The 20155-nt window shown below is 49.0% G+C and overlaps 1 protein-coding gene across 2 annotated transcripts in view; it reads right to left on the bottom strand.

Moving 5' to 3' along the window:
* Positions 1–1969: 1969 nt before the first annotated feature.
* UBA1 (ubiquitin-like modifier activating enzyme 1) overlaps positions 1970–20155 on the bottom strand; it is a 63750-nt gene continuing 45564 nt past the window's right edge. For both annotated transcript variants that reach the window (XM_015406175.1, XM_015406176.1), the window contains exons 9-26: positions 18105–18202; positions 17520–17666; positions 13095–13271; positions 12395–12505; positions 12114–12194; positions 11868–12023; positions 10996–11161; positions 9879–10075; positions 9142–9206; positions 8665–8860; positions 7483–7557; positions 6540–6729; positions 6103–6191; positions 5019–5111; positions 4154–4345; positions 2903–3004; positions 2696–2796; positions 1970–2598 (exon numbers count right to left, since the gene is read on the bottom strand). In XM_015406175.1, the coding sequence (XP_015261661.1) occupies positions 2463–2598; positions 2696–2796; positions 2903–3004; positions 4154–4345; positions 5019–5111; positions 6103–6191; positions 6540–6729; positions 7483–7557; positions 8665–8860; positions 9142–9206; positions 9879–10075; positions 10996–11161; positions 11868–12023; positions 12114–12194; positions 12395–12505; positions 13095–13271; positions 17520–17666; positions 18105–18202 (2372 nt within the window). In that variant the 3' untranslated portion in view covers positions 1970–2462. The remainder of the gene's footprint in view (positions 2599–2695; positions 2797–2902; positions 3005–4153; positions 4346–5018; positions 5112–6102; positions 6192–6539; positions 6730–7482; positions 7558–8664; positions 8861–9141; positions 9207–9878; positions 10076–10995; positions 11162–11867; positions 12024–12113; positions 12195–12394; positions 12506–13094; positions 13272–17519; positions 17667–18104; positions 18203–20155) is intronic.

Below are 20155 nucleotides of genomic sequence, written 5' to 3'. Positions count from 1 at the left end.
CCAATGGGGTTGCTATAGTGCTGTTGTGGTGTTGCGTTATAGCGCTATAGCGCTCTAAAACGAACGTTAAAAAAAAGGATGTCAATCGCTTACACATGCGAAAAAGGGCAGGAAATCGTGCTTCAGAAACGGTACAAGAAATTGAACACCTCTTGGAAGCAGTTTACAGGTAAAACGCTTCAGCCACGTTTCCTGAACGGGACAGAAGCGTTTCTGTCTGAAAGTGAAAATATATTCCGGTAGGGAACTGTTACTAAAACGGTTCTGTCTGAAATGTCAGACCAGAAACCGTTAGGGAACCATTCCTGTACTGGAATATATGGGCTGCCTGAAATTCCCCTAGGAAAACCACACACAAACAAAAACAAAATAACCAAACAAGGAAAGTTATTCCCACTTAACTTCAATGAAGTTCACCTTGCCGAAGTGGGATGTGTACCTGACATGTCAATCGTGTTAAGAAACTTCTGAACTGGGCCTCCTTCTTCAAGGGTACCACAGCTACTAAAGAAGGTAACGCCTCTCATCAAGTGTGTCTGGTAATTGAGAATGTGTGATTTCCCCTGCCAGAGAAAAGGACTGCATCGGCTTGCCTCTACGGAATATCTCTGAGAATAGACGATGCTGTCTTCAGTGTTGTTATTCTAGGCATCGCAAAGACTCCAAGAGGAAGCAACCAACAAACACAGCTCTCTCTCTAATGGGTTCGGAGGGAGAAAGAGCACTACACTCAACAGCACTACACTCAAACCTGGCTTAGGAGAGCCAGCATGGTGTAGTGGCTAAGAGTGGTGGAATCTAGAAGAACCGGGTTTGATTCCCCACGTCTCCGCATGAAGCCTGCTGGGTGACCTTGGACCAATCACGGTTCTCTCAGAACTAGGGTGTACATTCAGCAAAGGCCGAACGGAATGAATACCCAAGAAATACCTTATCGGTATTTTCCTGGTATTTATTGAGCTGGATCGGATTCTCTGGTTTGGCTACCAATAAGGTGATCCTGAATAAAAGCCAATCTTATTCAGGAAGAAAAGGGGGAATGGAGCCGAATAATTTCAGCAATACCGATTTCCCCCTAAACCCACTATAATACCGATATTGGGATTCCAGTATTGGTATATACCGATATTTCTTGGGTTTGGTATTCTCAAACCCCCAAAATACGGATTTGTTTTGCGCACACCCATATTCGGAACTTTCCCAGCCCCGCCTACCTCACAAGATGCCTGTTGTGGGGTGAAGAAGGGAAACTGATCGTGAGCCTCTTTGAGACTCCTTAAGGTAGTAAAAATCCGGGCATAAAAACCTATCCTCCTTCTTCTACTTGTGTTGGGCTATAGGCAGATCAGGAGACTGAAGGCAACCCCCCCCCCCCCAAGATAAACCATCAGTGGATAAGTTCTTAAAGCTCTCGCCAATTCTGGTGGGGAGAGAGTAGGAGGCACAGAAGTGCAAGCTGCAGTTCGTTACTAAAATGCAAGCAGGGTTTAGGCTCGACCAAGGAAAGGCTTGTGCCTGGGGCTTGGCTGTGATGCCAGAAACTTCACCGCTGCGGCTGTGCCAGTGATCTCAAGGGTCAATCAGTGCGGGCCCACAATGCCCCGTCTGCCTGCTAGACTGCGCTGAACTGGGAAACAGAGAAACCCCATCTGCTGGAGTAGAAAGCTTATGACCCAGCCTGCGTTCAGGAGGAGGTGCTTCTCCCAGCAGTCGAGACTACAGGGCCCCAGGAACCGCCGGGGAACTTCTCCCATCGAAGTCGTGCTTAATCAGAGCAGCAACCCAGGAACTGACAGCCTTCGGATACCGGCAGAAGTTCCAGATTAGGTACCCACAAGCTCTCCCCGTGCCACCGGGTCCCTTAGCCGAACAAGAAAGGGAACTCTGGCTTTTGCAAACGTTTATTGACTCATTTACTTCTCTTACCAGTTCTGACCTACCCTCTCCACCCACTCACGTCTCTCCCCCCCACCCACCCCAAAGCTCGACAAGGCAAGGCCTCCAGGTGTATTGCAGGGACATTTCCTTTTCAAACCCCTCCTTCCCCAGCATGGGGTGAGACGGGGAATGGTCTCTCCCCTGTTGAGGAGGAAGGGAGGAGAGAGAGAGGGGGGAGGTGGTGGTACAGGAGCCAAAACACAACACGACTAACATTAACGGGGAAGGACAAATTGGGACGTGGGGGGGGGGAGGTTAAGGCGCCTCAATAACATGACATAACTGCAAGGGCGGTGGGCGAGTGGGAGGGGCCACAGGAGGGGTGGGTGGGTTTCCGAGGCCCCCCGATGAGACAAAAACCAGAAGAGAACCAAAAAAAATAATAAAATCCTAGAAGGGTACAAAAGTTATTTCATGTTTTGAGTCACTTTAACCGTGAAGAAGGGTGGGGGAGGGAGGCGGACCCTCCCCCGCACTAACAGTCCGTGGCAGGCAGGCGGGTGGCGCTAGTGGAGGGGGGCCCGCTAGCGGATGGTGTAGCGCACGTAGGGCACCTCCGTGTCGTCCCCACTGTCGTCGTTACAGCACAGCTCAAAGACCAAGGCCTTCACGTGGCGGCCGATCTTCTTCTTGGAGACTCTGGTGACAATCTCCGTCATCCTGGGGGGGAGAGAAGAAAAGGGAGACGGGGGAGTCAGGACGGTGTCTGCCCAGAGGCCGCACCGTCTCTTCCCCGCACGCCCAAAGAAATACGTACGGCTGGTCGTGGCGCTCCTTCAGCTTCGCCGGCTGCATGAAGAACGAGTACAGCATGGAGACTCCCTGGGACAACATCGTAATCTCCAACTTGTGCTCTTTCTGCAGAGGGAGAGAAGGCAGGGTGTATGCACATGTGCCGCCACAGTCCTCCTTCCCCCCATCGGATCGCTTGCCAGACCACACGGGTGACCTTTCCAGCTTTTACCTTGAAGTAGGCCAGGAATTCGCGCAGCGTCATCTCCTGCCCGTCGGGCTGGATGCCCTGCACTTCAAAACGGTCCCACAGAGTCCATTCAGTGCTATAATACTGTAATGAGGACGAGATATGTCAGTGACAAGTTGGGCGTCCGCCAGGTTCCCTAATGGATCCTGCTTCTCCCACTGAGTCTCTACTCAAAGCCCGTGACCAGCCCCCTCCCCCCCGGATTATTATTTGTGCATGCAGGGAGAGAAAACAGACCACAAAAGTGGGAGGGCCCGATCCAGGATTCTGCACCCCCCCTTCCCAGCCCTTCCTCTAAGACTCTACATTGTTATTTGATTTGATTTACTTGATTTATATTCCACCTTTCTCCCCAACAGGGATCCAAAGTATCTTATAGTGCAGGGGTGGCCAAACTTGCTTAATGTAACAGCCACACAGAATAATCGTCAGGTGTCTGAGAGTCGCAAGACATGAACAGATATCACACACACGTTTTTATTGGAAAATAGGCAGATTTGGTTTTTATTAGCATTAAATTAGACTGTGTGAAAGAGCTGCAGTTTGGCCACCCGTTACAGTCTTTCTCTGGAAGCAAGGACCTCCACCATAGAGTACAACTTCCCTTTCTCCTGCAGCTGCCTAATGTCACCCCCCCGAACCCCCAAATCTTGCTCCAGGGAGTCCCGGGACAAGATTTGGGGGGAGGGAATCATTTAGGGCTGCTTCGGGAGGGGGCGAGCCACAAAAGTCATGCTACACTAGCAGACGTCCTTGCTCCTATGGAATTGCTGTGATGGATCTAACCCAAGGAGTTTGCTCTAGAGAAATGAAAACCGAGACCAGAATTGAAAAAAGACCAGGTGCCAGAAATAAACCTAGAAAGCTCCTGTACTTTAAAAAGTCGCCAGATACCTCACCTGATGTTTCCCTGCGGATATGGGAATTCCCCTGGGGAGTGAGAGGCAGCCACTGCCATTCATTTTTCCCCTCCCACCCATATAACCTACCCAGATTACTGCCAAGGAGTGGGTGTCGTCGGTCTATTCCCAACACATCTACCACAGCAAAGAAACAAACCTTCCTGAGTCTTCAGTAATACTAGCATTGTTGCTGGGGCAGTTAACTGCAGAGATGTAGGGAGCCTAGAGGGAGCATACCCTCCCACCGGGGCTGCCCCACCCATTAGCTCGCCCCATGATCCTAAGACAAACAGGGAACGCACATGGGAAGCCCCCCCCCCCCTCCACTCACCTTGTTCTTGGGGCAGGCAACGGGCTCAGAGAAAGCAAAGAAAGGCAACGCCAAGTTGAGGAAGCCATTCTTGAAGGACTCAAGTCGCTGGTGGCCCTGTATCACCTTGTAGAGTTCCAGACACACCAAGCCTACTACAGCTGCTGTCGTCGTGGCGATGGCGGGTATAATCTTCCCGGCGATCAACTTGCTCTGAAGAGACAAAGCACATGAATCTCAGCCTAAGTGGAAATCGTTCCCTCCTGCCGCTGATCAGTTTCGGTTTATTTCGATGTGGAGCAGAGGTCCATAAGTGGCTATGAGCCACAAGGTATAGATGGAACACTCTGTCTGGGGCAAGTGATGGTCTGTATCTTTTTAATTTTTATTTTTATTATTAAATTTATACCCCGCCCTCCCCACGAAGGGCTCAAGCCAGTTTACAGATAGGGCACTTTATGCCAATAAATAGAATAAAACACAATAAAACAAGATCATTAACAAGTGCTCTAAGATGTTACACTAATCAAAAAGATGGTGTTCGGCTGATGCTGTTCAGATAATATTGTCTATATCCCAGAACAACCGTACTGGACCACCGTGCCACTGCAATGTGATCTTCCAGGGCCATTCCGTTCCCAGTTGTTTGAGGGATCCTTGGGGCTTGGAGGGCAACAGCGGGAGGGCTTCTGGAGTTCTGGCCCCACCGGTGGACCTCCTGATGGCACCTGGGTTTTGGCCACTGTGTGGCACAGGGGGTTGGACTAGATGGGCCAGTGGCCTAATCCAACATGGCTTCCCTTATGTTTTTATGATACAAGGTCAGCTTTAAAAGTGTTAATAAAAACAATGAAGCAAGAGCGAAGAGGGACCAAGTCGAGCCTACCTTATGCCGGTCAGCAGGAGGAATATCGTAGTTCTCTGCCCGCAGGTTGGACGCAGCCACAATGAAATCCATGTGGAAGTTCGTGTCATCATCCTGAAATGTAACGTGAGTGAAATGGCTATCATGCCTTTTGCTACTGCCGCAGCACCCGCTTTCCCCTGGGGAACTGCTAACGGAGCACAGATGTTTCTGGAGTGGCATGAGAAAGCTACGGAATGACTTCGAAGAGGTTATCAACACAGACAAAACAGGAACTCAGCTGCCTGGTTAGAGTTCTGGAGGCCTTACTTCAAAAAGGATGTGGACAGAATGGAGCCGGTGTAGAGGAGAGCGAGGAGGATGATCGAGGGCCTGGAGAAAGGCTGGAGGACCTGGGAATGTTTCATCTGGAGAAGAGGAGGTTGAGGGGGGACGCAATTGCCCTCTAAGTATTTGAAGGGCTGTCTCTTAGAGGAGGACAGGGACCTGTTCCTGTGGGCAGCAGAGGATAGGACTCACAATAATGGGTTTAAATTAAGGGTGGGAAGGTACCAGCTGGATGTCAGGAAAAACTTTTTCACAGTGAGAGCTGTGCAACAGTGGAATCAGCTGCCTCGGGAGGTGGTGAGCTTCCCCTCACTGGCAGTCTTCAAGCAGCGGCTGGACAAGCACTTGTCAGGGATGCTCTAGGCTGATCCTGCCATTGAGCAGGGGGTTGGACTAGATGGCCTGTGTGGCCCCTTCCCACTCTGTGATTCTAGGTCAGACTGAGCTTCCAAAGAACACTCGAGAGCGGGTTAGATTAAACTGGATACCCACGGCATGGTGCCCACCAAGTGTTTTAGAAAGTGGGTGTGGCCACACTGGCCAGGTGGGGCTTTTGCCCAGCAAAAGTTGTTATTAGCCACTGGAAATTTTATTTGCTGTGCCAATTTGCTTTGTGGCTTTGACGGCACTAGGGCTTCACTGTGTGACTGAAGGCAAGCTGTGGCAGCCACTTTGTCCCTGTGCACACCACGCTACATGAGAACCTCCAAAAGTGACCACAGGCTCAGAAAGGTTGGGGACATCCCCCCCCTTCCCCCCGGATTACATCAATCCTTACCTTTTCAAAATCGACCGGAAACATCCTGAAGTCTTGCAGTTGCTGGGGACTTGGGAGTGAAGATTTCAGTTCCTCCAGCCGGCTGTCGTCTGGGGAAGGAGAGCAGACGAACCTTAGGAAGGACACGTGCGGCCTGATGCCACATTCCTCTCAGCAGCCCGTGGGACTCGCCGAACGACCAGCTGGGAAGCGGCTGCAGGGCTCTCAACTAGTTTGTGCAGCTAATCCCAGAACCACCGTCTTGCAAAGAGCTTATTTGGTCAGTGATTCTGGCAGGACGTTAACCGCCCTTTTCGGTGGGAAACAAGAATCCGCCTCTGCGTAAACCTAAGCCACGAGGAGACACCCCGCTGCCCCCCGAAAGACACAGCATCTTCTCCCTGCTACCCTAGGAAGGCAGAGGGCTCTTGCCTCTGCAGCTGCCATTCTGTTCTTACCGACTGAAGCGTTGGCGTTCTGCAGCTCTTGGTCGGAGATGTGGATGCGCACCCCCGACTTGGGAGTGAATTCTGGGACCTGGACCTGGCGCAGCAGCTCCGCGATGGCCGCCCTGTCCCTGGTGCCTGTGATGCCGTAGGTCTGTGCAAACAAGTTCGCACCTGCCACCACATAATCCATGTGCAAGGGCTGTGGGAGGGGACAGAGACAGGAGGATAAGCGAGGCAGGCGGTTCCTCTGAGAGTCCTCCCCCCCCCGTACAGCAATGACGCTTGTGTTCACGGAACCCCCACTACACCCACGTAGTACCACTCTGTTGTGCATACTACACCAGCGTAGTACCTTCAGTCCCCAAAAGAACACTGAGATCAGCTGATGACTTGCTGGTGACCCCCGGCTCTAGGGAGGTCCAACGGTCCTCAACTAGGGTCAGGGCCTTTTTGGTTCTGGCCCCGACCTGGTGGGACTCTCTGCCGAACAACATCAGGGCCCTGAGGGAACTGATGCAATTCCACAGGGACTGTAAAAGCAGAGATGTTCCACCAGGCTTTTGACCTGAGGGCGGCAACGGTTAAGACTGGCACCCTCTTTTTCTTCCAATAACCCCCCAACGTCCCCTTCCCGGCCCTGCTGCGCAGACGGCACTGTAGCCCGCAAAAGGGGTTTCTGTCACTATCTGGACTGGTTAACTGACTGGTGTATTGTGCCAATTTTATGCTGATTGTATTTTAACTGCTTTTAAAGCTGTAAATCGCCCAGAGCCTGCTTGCGGGGTTGGGCGATTCACAAATCTAATAAAATAAAAATAAATGAAAATAAAGCACTCCGGGGGTGTTTTGTTGGATTCACGCTCTTGTTTTCAGTGCAGTTCTTGACATTCAGCTAGCTGTGCCGGCCCCCAACCCCCTCTGGTTTTCTTCCACCCCACTGCAAAATCCTTACATTGTTGGTATCGAAGGTGAGGGCGTGAGGGCATCGCTTGGGACCCGACCAGAAGAGGGTTCCCGAGTTGGTTTTCTGAAAAAGAACGGGGGGGGAGAGGTATTGATGAGGACTGCCACAAAGCACAGGGACTGCTGCCTATACGACCACACTGATGCCTATCATGGAGTTTGGTCCATACTAGGAAGTTTCTAAACAATTTAACATGTCGTGTTTAAATACTTATCGTTTTGTTTCAGCTGTTTTAGATTGCTGTGGTCCAAACCCTATTTGCACTGTTTCCCCCCCCCATATTTTTATTGAGTATATATTACATTTTCATACAGATATTTCTTTCCTAATATATTATACTCCTTTTGAAACTAAAACAAAACGACACTGAGGTGGCAGATCGTCTGTTTATATCTTAATCCAAATCTTATTCATAACCTCTTTTTCTTATTTCCTTATATTACCCGTTTATAATACCACCGTGCGACTTCCTCTATATCATATTCTATTCTATTCTATTCTATTCTATTCTATTCTATTCTATTCTATTCTATTCTGTTCTATCCTATCCTTCTTGTGTCTTCTTCAGTACCTAGAAAAGAAAGCTGGACGGGGTTGCCTCCGATCCCTACAGCAGGAGGGTAGCCGCCACCCTTTTGCACTGTTCATGGGATGCCCCATCCTGTTGATTGTACTTGACCTACATCGGGGTGTCCCCAACCTTTTTGAGCCTGCGGGCACCCTTCGGAATTCTGACACAGCACGGTGGGCGCAGGTCCCAAATACTTGGCACAGGATGCAGAGCCATCCGTAAAATGGTTGCCTCAGCTTACCCCTTAGTCACGCGGCAAAGAGCCTTGTACTGTGGTGGTGGCAGCTGCTGACAAGGCAACGTTTTTTAAAATCTGCACAGTCAATCAGATCTCCAGCGGCCAATCAGAAGCCTTGCTGGGCAAAAGTCTCACCTGGCCCCGCCCACAAACATGAGGCAGGCTTCAGGAAAGGTGCTGGCGCACACCACGGCACCCAGGGACGCTATGTTGAGGACCCCTGGCTTACACTATGCAATTCATCTTGCGTCTCAGAGAGAAAGGTGGACTGTAAGTAACCTAAATAAATAGTTAATACTGGTAAAAGAAGGAGCTGGGGCTATGGCCACACTGGGGGGCACTGCAATCGTAGCTAACTCACCTGGTTTGGAGGGAAATTGTGCAGCAGCTGACGAATGTTGTTGCAGTACTGGGTATGCCAATGATTGCATGCCCAGGCTATGCAGTCCGCCCACGTCTTAGGCCGGTCAGTCACCAAGCTCTTGTAGACAGCTTCTAACACCTCCAGAGGTTGGGTGCCAGGCAGTTTCTGGGTCCGTTCCATGAACTTGGCGTCTCTAGAGGAAAATGGGAGTTGAGTCAGCGATCTTCCCATTTCTCTGACCTTTTAGATGATTTCAGAACTGGCAGAAACAGCAAAGTCACGCCCTAGGTGCTTGCTCGCCAAGCAGCCCGTGTTTTATTAGCACTCCATCGGGTCAGCATTAGACATCATTAGACCGGCCATTTAATCTTCTACTGATGTGCAGAACTCGGCTTTGGCTTCCAGTGTGGAGTCCAACTGGGACCCCGGCCAGCCGCGTCTGGGACCAAATACACAACAGGAGATCTTACTTACGTGATGTACTGGTTGACATTTTCTGCAGGCTGCTTGAAAAGACCTTCAAATTCATCACGGGCCCACTGTCTCAAAAAACAAACATTTAACTGATTAACAATAAAAAGTCCCATTTCAGCTACAAACAAAGATGGTAGACAGGCCAGAGTTTTTATATTGCACACTAGCATCTAAGCCAATCTGTGCCATACACTGTTGCAGGGGCCCCTAACCTTTTCTGACCCTCTGGGCACATTTGGAACGGGTGGGTGCAGCCACAAAATAGCTGCTGCAGCTTACCTTCAGTCACACAATGAAGGTCCTTGTGCCGTGGTGACCGCTGCTTCCAATGCAATATTTTTAAAAAATATGCACAGCCAATCAGAAGGCTTGCTGGGCTAACATTCCAACTAGCTCAGCCCACTCTCTAGAGACAATTGGCGGGCACCAAGCTGGGGACCCCTGCACTGGTGCATAATGGTTACTTTATGTATTTAAACATGCTTATTCCACCTTTCCTCAATAGGAACAGCTAAAGAAACTCAAACAAAAAGTATAGAAATGGCACCTGAACAGGTGGAGAAGGGTCCGGCCTCCTGTCCATGAGGCAGGAAGCTGTACGTGGAGATGGGTGGGAAAAACCCAACCTTCTCCTCCTGTTGTCAGGAAGTACACTCAGCCAAGAATACAGGAGAGGCCTGCTCTGCCAGCCATTACCCCATTGGATCTTGAAACTGGAGTCGCGACCCAACACTGACCTGCAGGGTGTGCTCGATGGCATTGGGAAAGTTCTTCAGAGTGCAGATGGGGATGGACTTTTCGGGCGGGTCCTGGCTGGAGCTGTAGGACTCTGTCAGGAAGGGGATCACCACCTGGATGTTCCCTTTGGTCCCCAGCGTCCCCGATTCCAGCAGGGGCTTGCGGTAGTAGACACAGCGACGGTCCATGTACATCCCTGGTGTGAGGGATGGGAAAGAGGGGTCACACAGGCACAAAAGAGCTAAAGACTGTCAGACAGGGCAGTATGGGAGATGAATGTTTTCCACTGGGATCAGGTTCTGGGCAGATCCTGCTACTGATTTCTCAACTCTTCCCTCTGATAAATATAGGGATGCCAGCCTCGGGTGGGACCCGGGGATCCCCCGGAATTACAACTTATGTCCAGGGTTCCCTCTAAGCTGAGTGAGTGTGAGCTAGCTCATAGTTTTTTAGCCTCCGGCTCACACACATTTTTGTCTTCGCTCAGGAAGGGATGGCTCCAGAGCAAACTAATTTATGCAGTAGCCAAATCGCTCGCTCACAACTTTAGTGCCAGGAGCTCACAAAGTGGAATTGTTGCTCACAAGACTAAACAGCTTTGAGGGAGCATTGCTTATGTCCAGACTACAGAGATCAGTTTCCCCTGGAAAAAACGGATGTTTTGGACTCTATGGCATTGTACCTTCCTGAGGTCCCTGTCCTCCCCAAGTTCAATTCCAAATCTCCAGGAGTTTCCCAACCTGGACCTGGCAACCCCCCCCCCCCCCGGTTGCTGGCAGTGGCCAAGGGGGACCTGGCAACCCTAAATAAATATTCTCACAGAAAACACGACCATGACTAGGATATGCAGACAAGATCCCACTCTTAGATGCTCTTTTTAAACTGAAGAGATCATGGAATCCAATAATTAGCAGAGTTACAGGAGACAGCAAGGGACTTTTCCTTTCCTCAGTACTGCCTCACAAATCTGCTTCTGGCAGCGCAGTCAATCCTCTGCGCACAAAGTAAAAGCAGTGAAACCGAAGCTAGACTACATGGGGCTGGGCTTGCAGCTGCCGCCCAAAGAAAGATATCTGGGGCACAGAACGGGAAAACCAGCCACTCGTGGATACGCACGGGCATCTACATTGTCCAACGCATTTGCCACTCCATCAAGGTTCTCAAAGAAGTCATCATCATAAACACGTTCAGTGTCGGGGCCCACGCGGTCTTGGTGGCTCACAATGTTGATGTGTGGGTTCATTTCTTTCACAGAGGCAGCCGCTGTATCTGATTTCATTTTCTGCATAGATGGAGAAAGAAAAGTCACTTTCAGCAGGGGTTAAAAGAGAACCAGGGCGCTGCAGGTCAGCCGCAACTGTAGCTGGGTTTCTTCTGAACATCTATGTCCAGAAGTAACCCAACATCTGACATATCAGGTACAACCAGCGTGCAGCACAAACCAAGACCGATTCCATCCCTTACTTGTGTCTGCTGGGGGCGCAACCTAAACTTTGTCCAAAATTTGTTCGATCCCCCACACTGGGGCAAGTGTGGTTTCCTCTTCTACTGAGGTTTAATCTTCTACTGATGTGCAGAACTCAGCTTTGGCTTCCAGTGTGGAGTCCAACTGGAACCCCAAGCCAGCTTCGTCTGGGACCCTCCCAGCCAGCCGCATCTGGGACCCTCCCAAAGTAACCATCTCTTCATCAGTCACCATATCCACTACCCACCAGACTTTCTTCTCAACAATATCCACATCTTTCTCTGTTTTTATTTCCCCTTCCTTCTTGACCTCTGCCATCTCAATCCTGGCCCCAAATAAAAGAAAAAACCGGCAGCCTTGTCCACGATTATGGGTCACCACATGCAAATATCCAGAGCTCCCCTTCCTGTTGCAAACACTGTTGTATCTTTAGACACCAGTACTTAAGAGTGTTTGCCAAGGGTCCTTTGCTACACTTTGCTACCCCCTCCCCTAAAGAAAAGCCCCAGCAAATGGCACTGACCGTCACATCCCAAGGCCGGAATAGGAACTGCCTGTTGAGGTTGGATTTCTCAATGGTGTCCATGTCCGTCACAACTATTTCTCCGCCTTGACCGCAGCCCAGACCAATCATGGCAAAGTTCTTCAGCAGCTCGCAGCCAATGGCACCGGCACCAACCTAAACGACGCGGGAAAGAGCCAGGATGTTAGCAGGATGCTGGGCTGGAGACGCTAAGAAACAGAAGAAGAGACTGCTGCAAGGACTCACCAGGAAGTACTTCTGCTGACCCAGCTTAGCCTGCAGGTCGCTGCCGAAGACGGCAATCTGTCCATCGTATCGGCAGTGTTTCTGTCAGAACAGAACAGAGGCATCTTTTACCCCAAGAACTGGACTTCTCTGTTCTCCCCAGGCCTGTTGTTATTCCCAAAGCACAGCTCATAATCTCTGGGAGCCTCGTAACTCTGCCGAAATGTCTTCTGTGAATCCTGAGTTGCAAGCTCTGCTCCTACCCCTGACAACTGTCTCAAACCCTACACCGGGTTACTTACAGGGGTGCAGTTCTCCTCCGTCAGTAGGGCGTCTTTGTTTTCCTCTGGCAGGCACTCCAGGGCATCAAAGTATAGCCACTGAGCGATGGGCATGAATTTCCCCGAACACGCCTGAAGCAGAAGCAAGGAGGAAGAAAGAGTCACAACACGGGCATGGGCCCCCCGTAATCCAGCTTCCTCTACACTGGGCCAGTCTTCTACTATGAAGAAGAGACTGGATTTATACCCCACCCTTCACTACCCGAAGGAGTCGCAGAACTGCTTACAACCTCCTTTCCCTCCCGCTCCCCACAACAGACAGGTGGGGCTGAGAGAGCTCTTTTGAGAACTGCTCGTGAGAGAACAGCTCTGAAAGAACTTGCGACTGACCCAAGGTCACACCAGCAGCTGCATGTGGAGGAGTGGGGAACCAAACCCGGCTCTCCCAGATTAGAGTCTATTCTCCTAACCACTACACCAAAGTGGCTCTCCAAACAGCCGAGGTGGGCTAGGTTTGCTAAGCCCACTCGCATCAGCCCTTATCTCCCACCCCACCCCAGCTGCCAAATACGGGGCCCCTGGTTGAGGGGGACAACCAACAGAGAGGGAGGAAAGAGTTTGCTCAAGCTGGAGAAGGGCTGGGAGCAGAACACAGGGGGCCTACCCCAAGCCGCGTAACCCATGCAGCTTTCTAAGGGTACTCTTGGGAGTCTGGTGTCACCTTCATGACTTCCTGTGCAGCCAGTCCTCCGACAAAGGCATTGATGGGGGCCAGATCCCCGGTAGCCTGGAAGGCCAGTTCTTTGACGACGTCCTCATTCAGCTGCTCTTGCTTAAGGGGGGGTGCTGCCTGTTCATTCAGTTCCTTGGTCAACGTCAGCACCTCAGCAGCGTCTGCCTGAGGAGGGCGGAAGGGAAATCAGACAAAGGCTGACGGGCGGTGTGTGTGTGTGTGTGTGTGTGTGTGGAAGCCCCACACAGCAACCAGTACAAACGGAACTTTCCAGAAACGCCTATCGTTGTCAGTCAGGTTGTAGGCCAACTGTCTCCCACAAGTTACATGAAGCTGCCTTATACTGAATAAGACCATCGGCCCATCAAGGTCAGTTATTGTCTATTCAGACTTACAGAGGCTCTCCAGGGTTTTAGGTGGAGAACTGGTAACGAGAGAGGTTATTGTTTTAATTTTATTTTTAATTTTATTTATTTTTACATTTATATCCCGCCCTCCCCGAAGGCTCAGGGCGGCTCACAAGGGGCATAAATGCCCAAGTTAAAACAATAGAACAATACAAAACAGCATAAAATACAATAAATACAATTCACTAAAAATTCCTTCCACGGTGCTCCAAGGATATTTAACTATAGATTCAAGATGGGGTTCCAAGATAACTTATGCTAAGCAACAACAGTGATGATAATAATATACAGTAACAGCAATATACGTCCCTGCAGCGCTGTCATATGCCAGGAACGTCTCGTCTCACACCCCCAGTATTGTCCGCTCCAGAGATGGTCAATTTGCGGAATTAAGAAGAAGGGGGGGGGGTTTGCAGATAGAATAATGATGGCGGATGATGGTGGCAGCGGCTCCTACTCGAAAGCCTGGCGGAAGAGCTCTGTTTTACAGGCCCTGCAGAACTGAACCAGGTCATTTTTAAACCACAAATTTCCCATTGAGACTTAAGGAGGGTTACAAAATATGAAGAGCCATTCGATCAGACAGCAAACGCCTCCAATGAATGATGAAACAGGACAAGGACTACGGAACGGGGAAACCATGCAAACGAAAGCCAGACTAAGGCAGGACGTACCGCTATGAAGAAAAGGGGTTTCCAAAGGGGGTTTAATCTATATGCAAAACATAGCATAAGGAAAACTGGATTAGATTTATAGAATGAAAACTGGTGGGAGGAACGTTAACCATTTGAGATATGCAGATGACATCACGTTACCAGCAGAACATTATGATGAACTGAAATGACAGTGACTGAGAGGTGATATGATAACCATCTTCAAGCACTTGAAGGGCTGTCATATAGAGGATGGTCTAAAGTTGTTTTCTGTTGACCCAGAAGGTCGGACCAGAACCAACAGATTGAAATTAAATCAGGAGAGTTTTCGGATGAACATTAGGAAGAACTTCCTGGCAGTTAGAGCTGTTCCTGAGTGGAACAGTCTTCCTTGGGCGGTAGTGGGCTCTCCTTCTTTGGAGATTTTCAAGCAGAGGCTAAATGGCCATCTGACAGCAATGCGGATTCTGTGAATTTAGGCAGATCATGAGAGGGAGGACAGGAAGGGTTGCCTGCAATGTTCCCTCTAAGCTGAGTTAGTGTGAGCTAGCTCACATTTTTTTAACCTCCGGCTCACAGATTTTGGTCTTAGCTCGGGAAGGATGGTTCCAAAGCAAACTGATTTATGCAGCAGACAAATCGCTCGCTCACAACTTTAATGCTGGTAGCTCACAAAGCAGAATTTTTGCTCACAAGACTCCACAGCTTAGAGGGAACACTGGTTGCCTGAGTGCTTAGTTCTTGTGGCCCTTTCTTACACACCCAAGGAAATGCTGATTGCCACTCTGGGGTCGGGAAGTAGTTTTTCTCCAGGCCAGTTTGGTTGGAGATCCTGGAGGTTTTTTGTCACCTTCTGGGAGTGGAACAATGGTCCCTGGGTGCGTGTGTGTGTGTGGGAGGTATTTGTGAATTTCCTGCATTGTGCAGAGGGTTGGACTAGATGACCTCAGAGTTCCCTTTCAACCTTATGATTCTATGATAGGTTAAAGCAGAAAGTGCCAAAGCAGGATTACTGCTGAAACATCAAAAAGACAATAGTAATGACTAGTAAGAAATGACATGTTTAAGGGTGATGATGAAGAAATTTAAATTGTTCAAAGATTCTCTGTTCCTTGGCTCCATCATCAACCACAAGGGAGACTGCAACCAAGGAATCAGAAGGACACTGAGCCCGGGAAGGGCAGCCACGAAGGAGCTAGGAAAGATCCTTTACTGTAAGGATGTGTTGCTGGTGACCAAGATCAAGGTAATTCAGACCACAGTATTCCCCCATTACTCTGCATGGGTGTGAAAGGTGAGCCATGAAGAAAGCTGGCAGGAAGAAAGTCGATTCATTTGAAACGTGGGATGGGAGGAGAGCTTTATGGACTGCCAAAAAGACAAATAAAGGAGTTCTAGATCAAATCAAGCCTGAACTCTTCCTGGAAGCTGAAATGATCAAACTGAGGCTTTTGTACTTTGGCCGTATTATGAGAAGACAAGACTCATTGGCAAAGACAATAATGCTAGGAAAAATGGAAGGCAGCAGGAAAAGAGGAAGACCCACAAAATGAGATGGACTGACTCCATCAAGGAAGCCACAGTCCCTCAGCTTGAAAGACCTGAGCAAGGCTGTTAACAAGAGGACATTGTGGAGTTCATTAATTCACAGGGTCACCATACGTTGGGAGTAACTTCACAAACACACACACACCCTAAACAGTAAAATAGATTACAATACTATCCCTTATAGAAGCAACGGCCTGTGCTGTTCCTTTAATACTACTGTTCTAATCACTTTGTAAAATTGTCCTTCTGAACGGTTCTGCTTCACACATTCTGTGAAATGATGGAAGAGCAGGACATTTGCTGACTACCTTAGGCAGGCCGCTACACAAGATGGGAACCACCACAGAGAATGCATATGTGAGCAACCGGTAGCTGGTTTTACCCCTTTGTAGAGTGGTACCTTCAGTTGCTGTGGATGGAATGCGAGACCTGCTGCGTACTAAGCAGATGCTCTAACCAATGAGCCACCAGTCCTCCCAAAGTCCAGGCATATTATCTAATATGGCCGTTAACTACAAGAACTGCCACCTGGATCTGCCTCCAGCTTGTTTTCCTTAAAATTTTCTATCCTGTTATGGTTACAGAAATGAAGCCAAGTCTATCTGCATGAGAGTATGCTTTAAGGACAGAGGCTCTCTTTCTTCAAGGCTACCTGTCTCTCCCCCCTTCCCTAGCTATTCACCAGGAGTGCAACCAAGGATGCAGTCTCCCAGGAGCACAGAAGCAGGCCAGAATGTGGTACGGGGCAAAAAACAGCCACATTTAGCATTTATTCAGCTTCTATTTACAGCAAGAACCCACCCATCCCCCCTTTTAGGTCTATGAATGCATGCATAGGCAGTGCCTATTGACGTTCCTTTCAGAAGCCAAAACAGTTGCTGAGTAGGTAGGTACTCATGGATAGCCACTTTCACAACTACAGATCAACCAGAAAGAGTGGCATTTCCTCCCATCCCCGGCATAAGGCTTGCAGCAGACCTGGAGGCAGCTGTTTCAAGGTGGGAACCTCCTGCCAATGGCTGGTCCCACAGGGAAAAGGTCTTGCTCGCTTTCTTGAAACAGGGGGCAGGTGCCACTTGGGGAAACAGAAGAGCCACAGGTGGCATGCCAAGGAGCCACAGGGGGCTCTGGGTCACTGGGTATCACTGCTCTAGAGTCTCTCCTTGTGACTAGCAAAACAGAATAATGTAAAGTAGCTAAAAAGGGGAGAGAGAGGGAATTATGCAAAAACAGAATTATGGGATTTGTTCAGCTTGTTTAATTATACACGGTTGCAGGATTTTGCTTTGCTGGGTCTGGACTTGGGACTGCCTGGATGTAGAACTTTTGAAATTTCTGTAACAAAGGCCTGCTCTTGTTCTGCTTCACATATGTGACCAGTGCCAGTTATCAACATCTGTCTGTTTTCCCTGCTCTTGCACCACAGCAAATAAAAGGCAGCTGTGCCAAAACTGAGGGATTAGATTCAAAATAAAGCAAAGCAGCAAGACCGGCATGATTACGTAAAAGGTAGCCAGCATTATTTCCAGAATGAGTTTTGCTTGTTATGGGAGTCTGATTCCGTGGCTACTATGAATAGACTCAGCTTCAGAACACCGGGGGGGGGGGGGGGGGGGGGAACAACCACATACCAAACTATCACCAGGAAAGAGACTGTCAGTTCTGAACATATCTTACTACCAATGTCTTTCCCAAACAAAGCTATAGGACGGAGCTTCAACTCTTCATAAAACCTTAACACCTAGGTAGGCTGAGCCTGCAGATATTTTAAAGTAACCTGGGGAGACTTCGAAAGCTTCTCCTACCTGGTTACGGGGCTTGGGGAAATGGCCATGCTTCTTGTGGAATTCATGCAAAGCCTGGAACCCAAAGTGCAGCTGGGCTGGCCTATCAAACTTGCCAAAGTCGGTGAGTATGAATTCTGGCTCTTGCAGGGAACGACGTAGAGATTTCTAGGAGAGAGAAAAATGGGTTTAGCGTGCTCCTCCTTCTTCAGGTCTCCTGCAGAGCAAGCACTTCCTTTGAACACAAAGGCACTTATCGTTTCAGATTCTGTAGCACAAACCTGCAACATTTCAGATTCTGTTGCTCAAACCTGTACTGAACCGGCTGTCTGAGACCTGGATAACACAGCATTTCGCGGCAAACAGGCTAGCAGAATCAAACCAAAGAGATGAGACCCATGCACAGGATCACTTCATTGTCCGTGGCTAAGTGGAGAGCACAAAGCTCTCAGTCTCCAAGTGTACATTCCAGAAGCCTCCAAAGAAATTGCATAAGGAGGTCAAGAGGTCCAGGAAGTTCCAAGACAAGGGCAATCACCAACCATGAGAAATCTGCCCTGTACTAAGACATTAAGAGGGCACAGCCTTGTTGAGAAAGACACTTACAAAGCTAATCTTCTTTGGCATCTTAACCTGGGTGACGATGCCACCGCGTACATAGTCCGAAAAGCTGGAGGTATCACCAATGCTGAATGTGTAGGGGCCTGGAAAAGAGAAAGTGTACATCCGCACTTGTTTAATCTACAAAACAGAACTAAACAAACAAACCATGAACAAAGTCTGAGTCCAGCGGCACCTTTAAGACGAACAAAGTTTCATTCTGGGTATAAGGTTTTGTGTGCATGCACACTTCTTCAGATACATTAAAATAGACTTCCTTACATATAGGTAGAGAAAGGGGGGGGGCTTAGTTGCCAGGAAGGGCTAGAGTCAAGATACATAAGTAACAGAGAGAGAAGTATAGCTGAGTTTGGATTAAAGCAGTAGGTAAGACTTGTGAATAGCAGCAAATCAGATACAAATACAAGAGTTAACAAACAGATGTGAGAACGAAGTCTGAGTCCAGCGGCGCCTTTAAGACCAACAAAGTTTAATTCTGGGTATAAGTGAGAATTAAGTGACTTAGCATATGTAGTGAGATAAGAACCTGATATCTCTGTTAAGCCCTGGGGGTTCCATTGTCCTGAGTGTTGTAACATAGTAGTGTCAGAACTACAGCATCATTCTGGGCTCGCAACACCAGCAATCACCTCAGTCCATCACATCCCAGGGGGAGCACAATAGTTATAGTTATAGTTATAGTTAAAAGACCTAAAACAAATGGAAGCATTTCAATTTCTCTCTAACAATAGTAAAATTGAACTGTTTCACAATGGGGGAAGGAGCTGACTCGGGGATGCTATGCCCCCTTTCCCTGTACAATATAACCAAGGAGGAAAACAAAAAACAGATTCCCCCCCAATTTGGCTGCGACTGATTTGAATGGGGAGAACAGAGCTCCCTTGGGTGCAGAATAAGAGCACAAAAGGGACAAAAAGGGGGGGGGAATGACTCTGGCATTTTGGAGTTGGAATAGACTCATTAAGGAACTGATAGGCAAAGCCCGAGCTGATTATTAGGTTACAGGCTTCTGAGAAATGAAAGAAGCAGAGAGGAAAGAGGAGGTGGTATGAGGGTAAGGCTATCCTGTCCAATTTTAGTTAGATTCAAATCCAGTAGTACAGAGACCCACAAGATTTTCAGGGTATAGGCTTTCAAAAGTCAAAGCTCCCTTCATCCTGACCTGGATAGCTCAAGCAAGCCCATTCTCATCAGATCTCAGAAGCTAAGCAGGGGCGTCCCTGGCAAGTGCTTGGATGGGAGCCCTCCAAGGAATGCCAGAGGTAGGAGGTGGGCTTTATTCAGCCATCTCTCTGAATAGCCTCCAGGCCCCACCCAAGGCCACCATGACTTCCAGGTGTGCACACACTCCCACGCACACATAAAAAACACAAACAAAGGTCAAAGCTCCCTTCAGATACAAGTATAAATGGAAATCTCCGAGTCCTTCTAGTCAAAAGGTGGGAGGGATGTTGTGAAGTATGCAAAAGGTACCATTGCCTATCATAACCAGCTTGATTAGAATCCCTTACAACATCCCACCCACCTTTTCTGGCGAGAATAAAAGGACTCGGGGATCTCCATTCCTACTTGTATTTGATGAAGGGAGCTTTGCCTCTCGAAAGCGCATACCCCGAAACTCTAGTTAAGTCTCTAAGGTGCTACTGGACTGGAATCTGTTTTACCGCAGACCAAAACGGCTACCCTCTGAAATGGTCCAATTTTAGTTTCTGACATGCGTAAATCTACTGTAACCCATGCAGATGCTCTAGGACTGGGAAACCCAGATAAGAAACACAAACAACATACAGGGCAATCTAGACAGATTCCCCCAAAACACTCCGCAAAAGCATTACTGACAACTTGGGCAGCCTCGCCACACAATGAAAGCCACCCCCAACAGAGACCCTATTCTGGCAAAAACTAAGCCCTGTCCTACTCAGCTGAGTGTCAAACTTGGGCATTTGACCAACTGTACCTGTTTGTTTTTTTCTTCCCAGCGTATTATGCTCTTTGTATCTCTTCTGCTCCCTGCACCTAACCAGTGTTCCCTCTAA

Source organism: Gekko japonicus, unplaced genomic scaffold (assembly GCF_001447785.1).
Source record: "Gekko japonicus isolate JY-2015 unplaced genomic scaffold, Gekko_japonicus_V1.1 scaffold1076, whole genome shotgun sequence".
Taxonomy (NCBI): Eukaryota; Metazoa; Chordata; class Lepidosauria; order Squamata; family Gekkonidae; genus Gekko; species Gekko japonicus.
Note: the sequence above shows the minus strand (reverse complement) of the source record. Positions and strands in the feature narration are given on the sequence as shown.